Source organism: Mytilus trossulus, unplaced genomic scaffold (assembly GCF_036588685.1).
Source record: "Mytilus trossulus isolate FHL-02 unplaced genomic scaffold, PNRI_Mtr1.1.1.hap1 h1tg000380l__unscaffolded, whole genome shotgun sequence".
Classification (NCBI taxonomy): domain Eukaryota; kingdom Metazoa; phylum Mollusca; class Bivalvia; order Mytilida; family Mytilidae; genus Mytilus; species Mytilus trossulus.
Window position 1 is genome coordinate 442,547 of NW_026963343.1, and position 15,387 is coordinate 457,933.

General features: G+C 32.0%; 1 protein-coding gene and 1 long non-coding RNA gene across 2 annotated transcripts; one reads left to right on the plus strand and one right to left on the minus strand.

Annotated features, from left to right (window-relative positions):
- Nucleotides 1-1,155: 1,155 nt before the first annotated feature.
- Nucleotides 1,156-8,420, plus strand: LOC134702051 (acetylcholine receptor subunit alpha-like 2). Its single transcript, XM_063563149.1, has 6 exons — nucleotides 1,156-1,165; nucleotides 1,866-2,017; nucleotides 3,505-3,549; nucleotides 5,172-5,290; nucleotides 5,997-6,532; nucleotides 7,333-8,420. The coding sequence occupies exons 1-6, from the start codon at nucleotides 1,156-1,158 to the stop codon at nucleotides 7,707-7,709; spliced, it is 1,239 nt and encodes a 412-aa protein (XP_063419219.1). The 3' UTR covers nucleotides 7,710-8,420.
- A 2,776-nt stretch (nucleotides 8,421-11,196) lies between these two features.
- On the minus strand, nucleotides 11,197-14,218 carry LOC134702047 (uncharacterized). Its single transcript, XR_010104301.1, has 3 exons — nucleotides 13,997-14,218; nucleotides 12,436-12,498; nucleotides 11,197-11,391 (listed from the first exon to the last, which is right to left on the minus strand). It is a non-coding gene; the product is annotated as an uncharacterized LOC134702047 (long non-coding RNA).
- Between the last annotated feature and the right edge of the window lie 1,169 nt (nucleotides 14,219-15,387).

Genomic DNA, 15,387 nt, shown 5'->3' on the forward strand with positions numbered 1-15,387 from the left:
TGCTTTCAGACATCCAACATACATATTTACGAATCAGAAAAAATTAAGTGCATTGAAATGCAGGGTTAATTTTCTACAACTGTCAAATTCAAGGGAATATTTTTTTAGGCCTACTTTTGTATGCAACCGGATGTGACGTACCATGATTTGGTGGTATTACACCTTTAGATTGTTTTAACTTTGAATATCAAACTGAAAGGAGAATAAAAATAATTTTGAGATAAAAATATATAGACCCCGCTTGTAAAACTTAATGTTTTTAATACCAATCCTAAGGAATAAGTCTTCACATATATGTTTAAATTGTTATTGCAATAAATCAAAATATTGTTTTTTTAACTTACACATATTACAGGACAAAATAATTGACCACAGCTGTTTAAAAACCACGGCTACCTTTGCTTTACATTTAAACAATTTAACATGTTGTGTTTATTGATCGTTGGGATTGAAATATACATCTAAATATTATTTTAATATATACTTGTCCTTTATGAAATTTGGTATCGCAATTTACCAAAAGTTATAACAAATGTTATTATATAACGAATGTTTGAAGATTGTATCAATCTTAAATGCGTGAAATTTTTATTTGGACACAGAAATTAACTTAGTATAATGTTCGTTTGATTGGTAGATAAACGTCTATTCATACGCTCTTGTTTTCTGGTTCAAAACTTCATAATAATATTCAAATAAAGAAACGTATGATACAGCATAAACATTGTCATAAACAATCATAAAGTCCAATAACATGCTCCAATTTGGCTAACTATGTCCTTAAATTGGAAAAAAGTAAAACGTACATCAACAAAAACTTTGAACTCAAAGGAAAATTCAAAATCAAAAAGTCCCTAATCAAATGATAAAATCTAAAACTTTAACACATCAAACGAACGGATAACAACTGTCATATTTCTGATTGGGTACAGTCATTTTCATATGTAGAAATATGGATAAAATCTGCTTTTATAGCTATCTAAGCTTCTAACTTGTATGGCAGTCGCATCAAATTCAATTATATTGACAACGATATGTGAACCAAAATAAAAAAATAATAATAATGGGTAAAAATTTAAAAAAAGGGGGTAGAGCAGTCAAGATTGTGTAATAATCTTTATCACGATAAAAACGAATAAATATGTAACAAACAGAATGACGGGATGTAAAAGTACAGAGCCACATCATATGTAACAAAGAAACACAAAAAAGCATATAGGCAAAGCACATTAGCAAAAAATGATTAGAATACAAAAATCATTTTAAAACAATAACACAAGTTACATTAGTTTTTAGTGGAAAAAGTAAAATTACAAAAATACTGAACTCAGATAAAAATTAAAAGCGGTTAGTTCCTAAGCAAATGACAAAATCTAATTGTGAATTCATAGTAGGCACCAGTGTTTATATAACATGCATGAAATCATTCCTCAAAATGTATTGCTTTATTATATGTGTAAAAATACTTTACAGCTCGGAGTTCGATATTTTTATTATTGTACTAATTTTCATAAAACTCATAAAACTATTCACAAGGTCTGGTTATTCTATTCATAGGATATGTTCATCCTTTTACTCTTTCAAATGAACAAATTCCGAAAAGTTTTAATGAAAATTCATTAGTTTATCACATGCAAACTTTCTTGGTGTTCTCAACGTGATTTAATGGCTCGCTCGGTCTTTGGAACACATTCTAGCTATTAGCTTCTACATCGATAAAATATATTATTTGTCCCTTTTGAATACAGGGAGTAAGACGAAAACACAAAATTGTCGATTATAATATTGCATCCTTGCCGATTACTAAATATATCCTTCTTTCTCATTACCTTATAAATATGTTTTTCTTACACATGTTACATCAGGTCTTCCTGCCGCGATTGGTGTGTATTCCTTTACAAAAGAAGCAGCCTTGCGGAACGAATTGTTTGTAACCAACAGCTACAACAAGTTAGCAAGACCGAGCACAGCTGTGACAATAAACATGCAACTGAATCTGCTGACTCTAAAGGAACTGGTTAGTATGTGTTACCTTTCCAATGTATGAAGCTGATTATTTGCTGCTTTATATCCAATATTACACTAGCTGCTTCTTACATTTATGTATACAAAAAAAATCTCCAAATAAGGACATTAAATGCTAAAATTGTGAAGATTTTACTAATGTTTAATGAATTACTGATGCCAGTGCAAGATGCATGTACATTGTATTGTCAAAAACTATCAATGTTTATTTAGCAGAAGAATTCTTCTTGCCAATAACATGAATAAATAGCTTAAAGTTTTCATTTTTATCAAAATTTAGAAATGCTATATTTTGGGGCTAAAAAGAGGTTTCACCAGACAAACTCCTGTATTTACAACAAATACAGCCTAGGGACAAAGCAGAGTTAGTGTGAACTATCATTTGTCAGCCTGCTGTGAAGGTTGTTTATGTTGCTTTGTACGTTGCTAGGATGCAATGTGATTGATATTTATTTTCCTATCTTGTCATAATAGACGTTCAAACTTCTTTTTAAGGAACACATAGATTTTAGATTATATAACTAATGTCTAAAAAATACTAGGAAAAAAGTTCGCTGCCAAGTTACACATGGTTCGGAATCGTTTAAAACACAAAAGATGAACAACAATCACATTGATGTCTGGGTAGAGAATTAATATAAAAAAAGAAAATGTGGTTAGATTGCCATTGAGACAACTTTCTTAAAGAGACCAAAATAACACAAACATTGACATTGTTTTAACTTTTGTACAAAAAAAAAGAAACATAATTTAAGTCTTTTATTTATATTAACATTATAACAAAAGTCATTAGACAAATAAAAATTGTTCAACAAAGAAAGAGGAGGCTGAAGAAATGTTTTTAAGATAACAGACCTACAATTTGATACCTAGACGCGTGCTTAGTCTTCATGAGATTCAGCAGTGACGTTTGAATTAAAATAGTCGGAAGCAAAATTTAATTGTAGACGGGTTCTACATTATCAATCATTACAAACAAGATCCAAGATTATTTGCATAAAAATTACCAGAACATGAAAGATAAAATTGAGAATGGAAATGGGGAATGTGTCAAAGAGACAACAACCCGACCATATAAAAGACAACAGCAGAAGTTCACCAACAGGTCTTCAATGTAGCGAGAAATTACCGCACCCGGAGGCGTCCTTCAGCTGGCCCCTAAACAAATATATACTAGTTCAGTGAAAATGAACGCCATACTAATTTCCAAATTGTACACAAGGAACTAAAATTAAAAAAAAAATACAAGACTAACAAAGGCCAGAGGCTCCTGACTTGGAACAGACGCAAAAATGCGGCGGGCTCAAACATGTTTATGAGATCTCAACCCTCCCCCTATACCTCTGGCCAATGTAGAAAAGTAAATGCATAACAATACGCGATAAGAGAATTTCTGGCAATGAATTTATCCATGAAAAGGATGTTAATCTTATTGCTGATGTAATTCTATCTTTAAATAGTTTTCTTTCTCCTTTACAGAATATCCGTGACCAATACCTGACTGTGGTAGGATACTTTGTCATGGTAAGATTATGTTTAACAATAATTGATTCAGGCAATTTTGGTTGATACTTGAGTGTTCATCACCATATAATTTAATTTTGGATGTAACGCGTCTTCTGTTTGGCTGACATTATTTTGTTATCAGCCCATAGACATAATTTATTCATGTGATCGTGACGTCATCAACGTTTTTTCCTGGTTTTCTACGGTTTAAAATGGAATTTAGAATTAAATTATAAGAAAAGACTGTAATATTTATTTCTGTCTATTCGAAATAACATAAAAAATGTGGTGCACACTGTTAAAAAAAAACGCCACGCGCGTTAATCAGTGTGCACCACATATTTTATGTTATTTCTTTATAGACAGAATAATATTACAGTCATTCCTTAATTGTATTCGGATATTAACGAATCAGTTATTTTTTTTCTTGGAGGGCGATTCTCGCATAAGATGTTTTTTCACGTATAATAGAACTTATCTCTTCTGACATTTTTATCGAGACCATTAAACGGCATAGCAATCTATTTTTATATTTTTAATTGAAAAATTATATAATGAAAGAATCATCACATTGTTTTTATAATTTGTCTTGGTTTCAAATGTATAGAGATATACACACTATTGACCATTTACTATGGAATTCAGTTTCTTTTTGATGATATTCATTATACTAAAAGAAATAAAAATAAAATACTGACATAAAACTTTTGACAGGCAACTTTTGTATGAAGAGATATTGAAACAACAGAACAGAACCATTTAAGAAATGTCTGTAATATTTTTTCTGTCTATGAAGAAATAACATAAAAAATGTGGTGCACACTGAATAACGCGCGTAGCGGGTTATTTAACAGTGTGCACCACATTTTTTTTATGTTATTTCGATAGACAGAAAACATATTATAGTAATTTCTTATGATTTAATTCTAAATTCCATTTTAAACCGTTGAAAACCATGCAAAAACGTTGATGACGTCACGGTCACATGACTTAATTATGTCTATGGGCTCATAACAAAATAACATCAGCCAATCAGAAGACGCGTTCCATCCAAAATTAAATTATTACTATATATACATTCATTTCACTCGCCTTGCCTTACAAAATGTGTCATGTAAGGAGCAGGGTCTGTTGACCCCTCCAGAGCGCCTGGTATCATTTTTATCCCTTGGTAAGCTCGTATTGCTCAGTTCTTTTAGTTTCCTATGCTGTCTTGTGTCATGGAGTTGTCATGATTAGTTTATTTTCGACAGATAAGTGATAACTACCACTGGGTCGATGCCTCTGCTGCTGGACTATTAGTCCCCGAGGCTATTTCCACCCCCAGTAGCCAGTACTTTGGTACTGGCATCAAAATACAGATTTTTTGTGTTATTAAAATTAGCTGTTACAAAATGATAGACACTATTATCAATTAAGGAATGTATCTCCCTCATGCAAAGCTCTAATTCCTCTCACGGATTTGGCTATACCTTTTGGACCTTTTGGATTATAGCTTCTCATCTTTTATATAAGCTTTGGATTTAAAATACTTTGGCCACGAGCATCACTGAAGAGACATGTATTGTCGAAATGTGCATCTGGTGCAAGAAAATTGGTACCGTTAATTTTATTGAATATTTTTTGCCTCGCTTTTACAGAGATGGGCTGAGACTAGCAGGTTGAAATGGAGTACTAATCCGACATATAGCAGTGACATCCAAAACATATTTTGTACGGAAAATGAAATATGGGTACCACCATTGATGATTGAAAACTCGTAAGTTCATTAGAAATAAAATATTTGTGTATTAATCTCTAAGATACCATAAATTTGTGGATTGCTAGCAAATTTAAATTAATGGCGACATGTTAATTGATTTCTTAAAATTTATTGACGTTTCACCGATCAAACTGAACGTTACAAACGATTTTGCATTAGTAGTTTGAAGACTCTAACATTACATATTGCACAAACATAGCAAGAATGTAGTATGCTGTTAGTTTAGCTGAACAGCATGGCACTTGCGGACTTCTCAGAGAGTTGTAAGGGTTCGTTATTGGGCATAATTTTCATGCCATCATCAGCTAATCTCATGATTTTTAATTAATGGTCATCATTTTTAGCCGTTAGGTTTTTTTTGCCATTTTTATTTAATAAAAGAATCACATAAGCTACACTTAGGAAACAGAAACTATACATGACATAAAAAAATGAAAAATTGACTTAGAATTCAACTTACTTTTGTCTTTGGCAATAAACCAGAGTCTGTATAATTTGTCAAACTGTAAATTGTTTTCTAATCAAGAAAACGTATATTTTAAGTCCGCCCTATTAGCATTGCACACAATAATTTTTGAATAAGGACTTATTAAGTGAGAAATGACTGTTTCTTATTACTAGTAGTTTGTATGTGTATTCGAGGGTTCGAGCGCAAGACTGAAAGAGAGAAAAAACTCACGATTTTTTCTTCTTCTGTTTTTAGGGTAGACAACGTCGGTGTTATTAGTGATAACACTGTCCGAATACGTGTGGCTGCCACCGGACAGGTCACATGGTCTCCTGCAGATATTTTCACCACTAGTTGTGTTACTGACGTCACTTACTATCCATTTGATACCCAAACATGTGATATTATTGTGACGTCATGGGGATATACTAAATCTGAAATGAAACTTGAAGTTGATAGTTATGTTCCTTTAGGAGTGTCAAATTACCAGGAGAATGGCGAATGGAAATACATAGGATATACTGTTACCAATGGGGTAGAAAAACGCGAGGCTGTACAGTTTTTTCAAATAATTTACAGCCTCACTTTCGAACGACGATCTGAATTTCATATAGTGAACAGCATTGCGCCAATGGTTTGTATTTCACTGCTTGCTTGTTTTGTTTTCAAACTATCAGCGGATGCAGGAGAAAAGGTTGGATTTAGCCTCACTATCTTACTGACGTCTGCTGTATATTTGACTCTGGTCTCCGATAGCATACCAACAACTTCTTTGACGACACCGTATCTCAGTAAGTATTTAACTGTAAAGTCTAAAATTCCAGTTGAACAGCTGTGTACATTCTAATAAAAGTGTACAATAATAAAAGATACGACAACTGTAATGGACATTTTGAAATGACTTCAACTAACGGCCTGAATAAAACTTACACCATTAGCAAAAACATGTATTCCCGTATCAAATTAAGACAAGTACATAAAAAATATGTGAGTGTGAATTCACATTACTATAAGACGTGTCACGGTACTTTTTTTTTATCCCAAATTCATGTATTTGGTTTTGATGTTATATTTATTATTCTCATCGGATTTAGTCTAATGCTTATTCCGTTTCAGTGTGTGTTACATTTTAATGTTGTGTAGTTGTTTTCCTCTTATATTTAATGCGTTTCCCTCAGTTTTAGTTTGTTACCCCAGTTTTGTGTTTTGTCCATAGATTTACGAGTTTTGAACAGCGGTATGCTACTTATGCCTTTATTGACAATGGCACGGTTGCGTTGTTATTTAATCGATATCAAAACACGCAAACTATAGTTTTAGTTTTACATTTTGTCGTTAATTTTATGCTTTCGACTGATAAATTTTCGACTGTTTTGACCTCGAGAATCACTGAAAAGATTTAATTGTCAAAAAAGAGGGACGAAAGATCCCAAAGGGACAGTCAAACTCGTGAATCTCAAAGTGCGCGTTTGGTGCAGTCATATTAGTATTATTTTATGTACTTCAACGTCAACGTCAATGATTATTTGACAACGATGACATTTCACTAGCCTATATATGATTTCTTCATTGTGTTTTATTGTTATTTCAGCCACCTATCTTATCTCTCTTCTGGGCATGGAAATACTTTCAGTCATATTAACTGTTATGATTCTGGATTGTCACCACAAAGATGGCAGCACCGAGATACCAAAATGTCTCCGATTTTTCATGGAGAAGATAATATCAAGACTAATATGTTGGAAATGTAAATCTGGTTGTAGTTATGAGCGATCAAAGAACGGGAACAGTGTGATGGATATATGTGAGTTAAAAGGTGAAAAAGAATTTGACTGTCATAGCGTTGACAATCATGAGGAATTGTCTTGGCAAAATATTTCAAAAATGCTCGACATTTTTTGTTTCCGGCTGTACTTAATTGCTTTCTTTGTCATCACAATACTATTCATCCTCAAGATGCTGATTTAGAAAACTCTATCTAACATCGGTCTTATGAAGATAAAAACACTTTTATAACATGATAACATTAATTTGAAAAAAAAATCTTCAAATTTATCAGGTCTACTTTTTAAATCGATTAGGCGCGTTAAGATTATTGAAAACTCGTCAGACGCTCTCCAATAAAAATAGAGCAGGCACAATCAAATTAAAGATATGAAGAGAAATTCAAGCAAGAAACTCGCCGTTATTTTAGTTGTAGGATTAATTCAAGTTTTTTTCTTTAAAAAAGTTAAAGTACTTCTTACAGTGTAGTTTTTAAAATAAATTTATTATGTGATATTGTCACCTGATATCAATATCTAAATATCAAGTCCCGTACCCTAAACGACTCGTTACCACAGAGTCTATTAAAAACAAGCAAAGCTATCACTGGTTACCAATTAAAGGTCAACATATATAAACATGCTACTTCAAAACGCCGAGGTATGTATGTTGATTGACGCGTTATTATGTATAAGCTTGAACACCTATCTAATTGAATAATGTTAGTAAACTTTTGATAAATACTGCAAATTATTATGAAGTTTGAATAAATCAGTATTGGAAGTTGTAACTTCAACATTTAAATCATAAGTCAACAACAACGCATCGTAGTCAATATAATGGAATAGGTGCGACTTTCATAAGTGAGAGGTTTAGCTAGCTATTTGGTTATTGACTTTCCGTTTTAAATTTTCCTCGGAGTTCAGTATTTATGTGATTTTACGTTTTAAACCATGGTTTATCTCTGTATTGACACTGTGTTTGTTGTAACCACTGATGCATATTCTCGGTTTACAAAAAAGAATTGAGATACTGAGATATCCTATTTGTAAACACCCAAAGGTTATTATAGTCCAATTTTAGTGCCTCAAACATCAGTCTTTTTTTTAATTTAACAAATTTGTATATATTTTTTTTTTTTTTCGTATCTACGCATGTGTTTATATCTATTACAAATTACATAATGTATATATACGTTTGAGGCAACAATAATGTGACTTGTTTTAGAATTTTGGTTGGTAAAAAAAAATAGGGAGGTGCGATATCTTTTTTATGGTGTATAAGGTATCAGAATAATACCTGTAATATTTTTTCTTAGACAAATTATGTGTATTTTTAATCTTTTATCTGTATCAGGTAAATGTACATATAAAAATATAAAAATTTCTCGTTTCTCGTTTCTTTCTATATATATATATTAGACCGTTGGTTTTCCCGTTGGAATAGTTTTAAGCTAGTAATATTTTGGGGTCACTTATATCTTGCTGTTCGGTGTGAGACAAGGCTCCGTGTTCAAGATTGTACCTTGACCTATAATGATTTACTTGATTGACGAGTTGTGACTTGGAAGTAGAGTTGTCTCATTGACACTCGTTCATACAGGCAACAGTAGTATACCGCTGTTTAAAACTCATAAAACCATGGACAAAAAAACTAAATCGGGATAACAAACTAAAACTGAGGGAAACGCTTAAAATATAAGAGAACAACGACACAACACAAAAATGTAATATACACAGCTACAGACTAAGCATTAGACAAAATCTATATCACACTCCTCACAATTGAAATTCGTCTTGTTGATATCTAGTCCCTTACAATGCTATCTGTTGTTTCCTATTTGATAAGAATGAACCGATCCAGGAGTTTATCTGGCCAATTAATCCATGAAATTGAAGTTTGTTCAGAAATCTCGAATAAGAAACCTTGTCAAACGCCGTTTCAAAGTCCATTAGTATGATGTCAACCTGTTTTCAATTTGAAATGCATTTGGCTATCTGATCAATGGGGAGGATAAGTTGGATTTCACATGATCTGTGTTTCCAGAAACTATGTTGGTTGTCACAGAGTATACTTTGTTTTTCAAAATGTGTCATGATGCTGCTGTGAACTATATGCTCGAACAGTTTACAAGTAATTGAGGTACAATGTAAGAGATACCAGCTGAAGGACGCCTCCGGGTGTGGGAATTTCTCGCTACATTGAAGACCTGCTGGTGACCTTCTGCTGTTGTTTTTATCTATGGTCGGGTTGTTGTCTCTCTGACACATTCCCCATTTCCATTCTCTATTTTATTGTGTGGTGAAACTATGTTGGCCTGTCTACAATCTGGTCGAACTTCTCCTGTGTCAAATAAATATTATTCTTGTAAGAACTGGTAATAATTCTGCAGCCAATATTTGCAATTTTCGGTAGGTATTTCATCTGGTCGTGTTGCTTTGTTTCCTTCTTATGAGACGCTTGATGTTGGTTTTGATCCATGATGGGAGAATTTTGTAGTACATTTGAATTTTTGTTCCTTCTGATCAGTAATTATTTTTGATATTTTCTTTGAAATGTTTGACCAAATAAGATATTTTTTACATTGTGCTTTCTTGATTCTATTAACATTCATTAAAAAGGCAACAATAGTATACCGCTGTTCGAAGTTAATATATAGATTTAGAAAAAAACCAAATCCAGGTTACAAACCAAAACTGAGGCAAACACATCAACTATAAGAGGAGAACAACTACACAACAGAAACACTTGAATTCAACACACACAAAAACGAACTATAAGATAACAATAGCCATTTTCCTGACTTGGTACAGGACATTTAAAAAAAAATTGTCTGTTGAACCTGGTTTTTTCGGCTAGCCAAACTTTTAGTATTAATGGCCATGTTAAATATATTAACAGTAAAATGACAACATTACATGACATGACTACAATACAAATAAATTGAATAACATCCAGGACATAAAAACACACAAATAAGCGATACAATATAGCATTACGACAAGCTAACAATTATTAAAGGTACCAGGCTTATAGTGTAATACGCCAGATGCGTGCTTCGTCTACATCTGTCTCATCAGTGACGCTCATGTCAAAATAGGAAAGAAAGTCATACAAAGATGAAGAGCATTGAACACAAATTCCAAAAAAGTTGTGCCAAATACGGCTAAGGTTATCTGCCTGGGATAACAATATCCTAAGTATTTAGAATAAATCATATTTTTGCAAACAGTAAATTTATAAAAAAGATAATGACCATACAATTGATATACACGGAAGCGGTGACTAACTACATTAGTGAGTCCATTACAGAGATATATCTTTCGCTAAAATATGCATTGAAAAAAATATTTTTTTGATAAACAAAAATGGGCTAAAATCTCGCTCTAAAATGGGTATTAATTTTCACTTTTCGCTGAAATGATCTAAAAATCTTGCGATAAAGTCGGTTATACTTTGGCACCAATATATGAGGTAAACGTAAGGAAAATAACGACACAACAAAGGTCTACAGGAAAAACAATGTGCTTCAAGTTTGGAAGTGACAACACTTCGCACTGTTTTTAATACAATATATTGTTTCCAGTGACACAAGAAATGTTTTTCCTATAAATATTGTTTTTATGAATAACTCAATTCTTCATGAAATTTATCCATGAAAAAATCTTCTTCTAAAACGGTTACGATTGAATCCACCAAAACCCCGATTGAATCCACCAAAACCTCGATTGAAGCCGTAGCGATATCGTCGATTGCCACCGAAGTTATTACCACGGCCTGTCCTGAATCTGTTAAAGTTATAGTTAAGAGGTTGAGTACCCTCCACGACTGAACCGGTAAACAGCAATACAGTGAAAAGAACTCCCAGCACCATCAGTAGATTTTTCTGAAAACATAAGAATTCCATTGAAAAAAGTTAATTTGCCTTCACAAATATAGTACAGTTATATGTGATTTATCATGCATTATTCCAGAACTAGATGTACGCTACTAAGAAACAGGGGTTATTATCAGACTTGCTTATCCTTGAGAAAAAAGCCTACTTCATTTGATAGAATCTGTTTCATTATATGAAAAAAAACATGTGAAAAATAAAATAATCTTTTAGAAAATACAGTACAGTTTTATGTGATTTATCAAGTATGATCCCTAAACGAAAATATAATCAAGACCTGATGTAATCTATTTAAAAACAGGAATTTTTCCAGGCTTTGTAAACTTTCCGACAAAAAGGTCTGTTATATTTGATAAAATCTGTTCCGTTATAAGAAAAAAATAAAATCATCTGTTTGAAAATTTTCGTTGAAAATTCAAATTGGATTTGTTCTCAAAATGTCTATTCTTTTTGGGGTGTTTTGGTTTAGATTTTATCCTGATTTCAGTGACAATGTTATAAGGCTTATAAACGAAAGTCTAAAAAATATAAATAAGTTTGATTCTTTTCCCTTTTTTCAAATTAGTGGAGGCCTTTATTTTTTTTTATATTAACCCATAGTTGCAACATGCCAGAGAAACTTGTTTCCTGTCTCAAAATTGAGAAATTACTAATTTGTTAAAACAAGATCTTTCTTGGTGTATGAGTACATATAAGTTGTTGAAAGTTACGTCTTTGTTTAAATTATACTTTATTTTTTGATAATAAGGCTACGTCTTTTCTTAATTTCTTATCTCACCTCTATATAGACTATGTATAGTTTATCAATGACTGAACTGAATTTATCTTAACTTTACTTATGAAACTGTTTTACTCTGGGTTTTATTGATGATACGAAAAAATATAAATCTTTGAGAATGAACGATTGCAATTTTCCTACAAACTAAACTAGTTTAAAGTTATGAATTTGTTTTCTGACACGTTGGTGCTTTTAGTCTATGTTTTATGAGCTGCATGGAATCAAAATATGTAAATTAAACATGCTAAAATACTTACATTCATTTTCAACGTTTGTTTGACTAGTGATCAAAATACTGCACCAGTTGAATTAGATATAATCTGAAAAATAGAATATTGTGCAACTTCAGAAATACATTTAAAACATTGGAATGAGGATATAACACTTTGGACAAAAAAACCTTATAAATATTTAGTCTCGTTGAAATCTCGTTCTGTAATTATTTCCAAAACATGTGATCCACGTGGAAAATATCAATGAATCATGTGCATTCCATATTACTTTTTTTCATTCCAAACTTCTTAGATATGCATTATTTCAATAATTTATGACAAGAAAGTTGAAATAATATGCATTTTGTTCTAAAAACAGAGAAATATTCTAATTTAAAAATTTACGAAATTGACATTATGGTAAATTTGACCCCAAAAAGCATCAAAATATGATAAATCTTTCGTTATATTTACAACAAACAATAATCTTTATTGAAGGTATGAAAAAAAGTTTAATTGTGGAACTGTAATGTTTTCACCGAAATAGCCCAAAAATAGGTAAAAATTGAAAAAAATTAGAAAATCATCAAAATTGGGTACTTTCAAAGGGCTGTAGCAAAAAAGGAATTGCACCACCATATGATTTTTCTTCACCAGTTATTTTTTAATTCTTATAAACCCAAAACTATTTTTAATAAAAAGTTTAATTCTAGAAATGTTTGGATTCTCAGAGGTGTACATCCTTAAAGTATACTCATACAAGTTCAGCATGATGCTTTACTGTTAATTGTATCTCAGTTTTAATACAGAAATACGGTATTATACAATTAGATGCACAGTTCCAATTTTTATACACTTCGAGGCAAAATATTTGAAAGTTCGAATTAAGCTAAATTTTGAAAATGCTAAACATATAAGCAACAATGTTCTCTAGAAAATCATTTTGTAAATTCTACTAAAAACATACATAAATTTAAGGCAACAGAGCGAAAGTGTTCATCTTAAATTCACAGACCGATATTAGAACTTAAAACATAGTTTGATTTAAATTTAAACGACAATGAGATATTCTAATATGACGTTCTTCTTTAGCTTTGGATACAAAGCCATGTTCTAATTCGAATAGAACATGGGCTGCACGTGATTGACGTCACAATTGAAATTGCAACGTCAGATGAATTTTGAACAACGCCAGAGATCAGAATGGACATTTTTTATGGTGTTGCTCGCTAGGAAATTAAATAAAAACATTCTAATAGTAAGTTTAAATGTTTTTGTTCTTTTTTTTATTGATAAACTGTTGATTTTTCTATAACGTTTTTGTTCACCAAATCAAAATGGCGACATTTCGAGCGTCTACTATAGGTCCGCTTCGAAGTACAAAAGTTCAAAATATTCCTATTAGAATCGAAATAATTCTATCATGCCATGCTCTATGCTCATTTTAACATGGGTAGGCATTATATTTGTAAACATTTAATACCTCGCTAACGCTCGGTATTAAGATATTAACAAATATAATGCCTACCCATGTTAAAATGAGCATAGAGCATGGCATGAAAGAATTATTTCTTAATAATTATATACGTAACTGCTCAAAACTCACCGTTCGACGTCAAGCCTCTATACATACCGCCTTGCACACGATATTTTTATACAAGAAATTCATAACGACTATTTAAGTTTGTATCCGAAAAAGTTACAGTAACCGGTAATAGGATAGAAAGTCTTGTATAATAAAAATATATTAAGATTCTTTTAAATATATAAGGAACCCAGTCTATATCCTGATTTGGTAGGATATTTTTACTCGAGCTACAAATAACCCTTATGCACTGGTCCCTTATGCAAGTTTTTATCCGAATCAAGCTTAAGAACCCGGATTTTGGAAAAGTCCAACAGATAACAGGATTTCCCAATAGCCTTGTCCTTTTGTCTGTCAATGAAAAAACCCACGTCGTTTTGAGATTTATTTTTACACCAAGTATGGTTTTAGTACTTAGCATATGATATATCACCTGTTTGTGCAGTGTCTGTATGTGCACCCCGTTATCTTTACCGATGGAAGATTAATTATTTTCACGAAAGAAAATGATGAAATACTTTATGTGTAAAGAAGGTATGTGATGTCACATTGTTGTTTCAGATAATGCCGAAGGTTAGTACCTATCAAACGTTCAAACGCGATGCATTCGTCTGCACCTGTGTTGAGTTAGGAATCTGATGTTCAGTAGTTGTTGATGTGGTTGATAGATTAGACCGTTGGTTTTCCCGTTTGAATGGTTTTACACATGTCTTATTTTTTAGCTTCCTGTTCTGTGTCAGCCAAGGCTCCGTGTTGAAGACCATAGTTTGACCTATAATGGTTTACTTTTATAAACTGCGTGACTTGTATAAGAAAGTTGTCTCATTGGCATGGAAAACAAATTTACTAAACATCAAGGTATATTTGATGGTCTGGATGGGGGTTAACAAAAAGAAAAAAAACGATAGACAAAATGTGCAGAATAATGGGCAGTAAACACAAAGAAAAGAGTTAAAGAGCCCATAAATAAAAAAAGGGAATAATGGGGGTGCTAAAAGAAAAAGAATCGCGAAAATGAGCGAGATGAATACAGATAATAAGGAAATGAAGGACCCCTTACAAAAAATGGTCTAGAGTCGTTCCATGGAAAAAGATAAAGAACAGCTTAATAATTGTCACGTGTTTTTACGTTTTGTTTGATTCTATGATCAAATTGCAAACAACAACATTTATTAAAATATGAAGTATCAAATACGAATGTCCACCAAAGTCTAGACAAGGTAAAGAGAAAAAAATATCCAGGGCCCATGGGTTATACGAATAAATATTTTTAAACGAAAGATGAAGTCCAAATTGATACAGCCACCTTCCTATTTTATTTGTGGGGATAGAAAACTTAATATCCTTCATACACGTTTGAAAAATATGTGCAGTTCTTAAAATTCAGATTTACATCGTGTTAATATTAAACC